This window comes from Gymnoscopelus microlampas (assembly GCF_963454915.1).
Source record: "Gymnoscopelus microlampas genome assembly, chromosome: 19".
Classification (NCBI taxonomy): Eukaryota; Metazoa; Chordata; class Actinopteri; order Myctophiformes; family Myctophidae; genus Gymnoscopelus; species Gymnoscopelus microlampas.
The window spans coordinates 973,562-976,061 of record NC_139956.1 but is presented as its reverse complement, the minus strand read 5'-3'; the positions used below and the strand labels follow the sequence as shown (position 1 = coordinate 976,061).

At 35.9% G+C, this 2,500-nt stretch overlaps 1 protein-coding gene across 1 annotated transcript in view; it reads left to right on the top strand.

Moving 5' to 3' along the window:
• Positions 1-412: 412 nt before the first annotated feature.
• The window catches only part of LOC311035152 (C-type natriuretic peptide 2-like), a gene marked incomplete at both ends in the record, with an annotated part of 5,035 nt that continues 2,947 nt past the window's right edge, over positions 413-2,500 (top strand). Inside the window, one exon of the mRNA XM_084043231.1 lies at positions 413-532. Within this exon, the coding sequence (XP_083899357.1) occupies positions 413-532 (120 nt within the window). The remainder of the gene's footprint in view (positions 533-2,500) is intronic.

Sequence of the window (2,500 nt, the reverse complement as noted above, 5' to 3'; positions counted from 1 at the left end):
ATTAAAATATTATTAATCTGATTGAAACGTATCCTCTGTTTACTGAGGAACCTTTAACGAGACGAAGAAACACGACGCGTTTTCTGGACTTCGGAAAACTTTATCGACTTTATACAAACATTTTTTGAAAAGCGACTGAAACTTCTTTTATTCTTCAGGAGAGAATATTAGTTATTTTTATTGATCTATGATCGGAAAAACTACGTTTCTGCTGAAACCTTTTGATCGACACTTTCTCTGGACTTCTGAGAATGTATACGGACATTTGAAGAACTTTTTTAAAGGGCATTTTGGGAACTTTCAGTTTTTTAAGAGACCGAAACTTTTTCTGTAGAGAAAGAATCTCATCTTATTGTATTGATCGTCGGATCATCGGAAATAGATCTTACAGACCTTAATGACAAGAACAAAGATGGCTGTCCCGTCTTCTTCATCATCATCATCTTCATCATCTCTGTCTGTGCTGCTGGTGATCCTGTCTGTGGTTGTCGTGGAAACCAGGCCTTCATCTCTGCGACGACATGACATGAAGGTTGGTCACTTTCTTCATCATCATCATCAATTATTATTATATCATTAATATTATTATTATTATTATATGTCACTTTATTTAACCCATTAAATCCGGAAACGCATCTGTGTCACTTTAGATTTCTTTGGCTACTAAAAAATAGCAGATCTACAAGCTCATAGAGCTTGTAGATCTGCTAATTATGAAAATTTGTGCAAGTCTTTGAATATTCTGCAAATGTCTTCTAAATCCTAACAGCTTTTTGAAAAAAACTTATGTTGCTATAATATCAGTGGTTCTCCAACTTTTTCATGCTGTCAGGGACCCCCAAAACTTTATGTATCTGGCCGTGGACCCCCATCTCAAAATATGTTGTTCCAGGGACCCCCCAGAAAAGTTTTGCACACATTTTGCACATATTTTCACAATTTCTCAAAGATAATAGCAGATCTACAAGCTCGTTGCGCGGCACTCGGTGCTGTGCTATGAGCTTGTAGATCTGCTATTTCTTTAATAGTCCAATACATCTAAAAAGGACACACAGATGCGTTCCTGGTCTTAAAGGGTTTTCTGAAGTGAATGTCAGATTATTGTCTTCCACATAGATCACATTCTAAAGGTTCTGATTGATTAAATACTTTATTGTTAAACAGCACGAGGTACAGTCAGACATTAAAGGCATAGTTCACCCAAACATTGTATTAGTCACCCCATGGAGACATGAATTCATGGATATTCTTTAGTTTTTGTCTCATTCATATAAGACACTAATGTGATGACCAGCGGACCGGTTTGCAGCGGCTCCGGTAGGAGACACAAAGGAGACTCTTTGTGTCTCCTACCGGAACCGCTGCCGGTCATCAAATGATTGTCTTATGAATGAGACACAAACTAATGAATATCCATGAATTCATGTCTCCATGAGGTGAGTAATCAATAGGAAAAAAAAGTGATTTTGGGGTGAACTATCCCTTTAAGGCTAAAAGATAAGACAAAAAAGTCCTGGGGACTTGTTTCCATTGTGGTCCTATGTATTCAATTCATCAACAAATACAAAACACTACAAAGAAGATGAGAATTTACATTTAGTAAATCTCGTATTTACTCATTTAGTAAATAGTTTATTCAGGCCATGCAATGAATGATTTACATCCTTAAATCCATTAAAGACGGAACGTATCTGTGTCACTGTTACATCTCTTTAAGAACGTATCTGTGTCACTGTTACATCTCTTTAAGAACGTATCTGTGTCACTGTTACATCTCTTTATTATTATATTATATTATCTGTGTCACTGTTACATCTCTTTATTATTATATTATATTATCTGTGTCACTGTTACATCTCTTTATCTGTGTCACTGTTACATCTCTTTGCTCTATTTTTAAAAAAATCTTGAAAATGTGTGCAAATCTTTGAATACATTTATTTTTTAAAGTGAACATTTGTAACTCAAATCTTTGCTTCTGGGGGTCCCTGGAACAATACATTTTGAGATGGGGGTCCCTGGAACAATACATTTTGAGATGGGGTCCCTGGAACAATACATTTTGAGATGGGGGTCCCTGGAACAATACATTTTGAGATGGGGGTCCTTGGAACTATACATTTTGAGATGGGGGTCCCTGGAACAATACATTTTGAGATGGGGGTCCCTGGAACAACACATTTTGAGATGGGGGTCCCTGGAACAATACATTTTGAGATGGGGGTCCCTGGAACAATACATTTTGAGATGGGGGTCTGCAGCCAAATACATATATGTAAAAATGTTTTCTAAATCCTAACAGTATGTTGCTATATCAGTGCTCCAACTTTTCCATATCAAACAAAAGCATGACGTGTATCTGGCATTGTTCCAGGGACCCCCCGAAGCACAGATCAGAGATATTTTTGCTTTAAAACATATATATATATATATATATATATATATATATATATATATATATATATATATATATATATTCAGAAGATTTGCACAAAGTTTC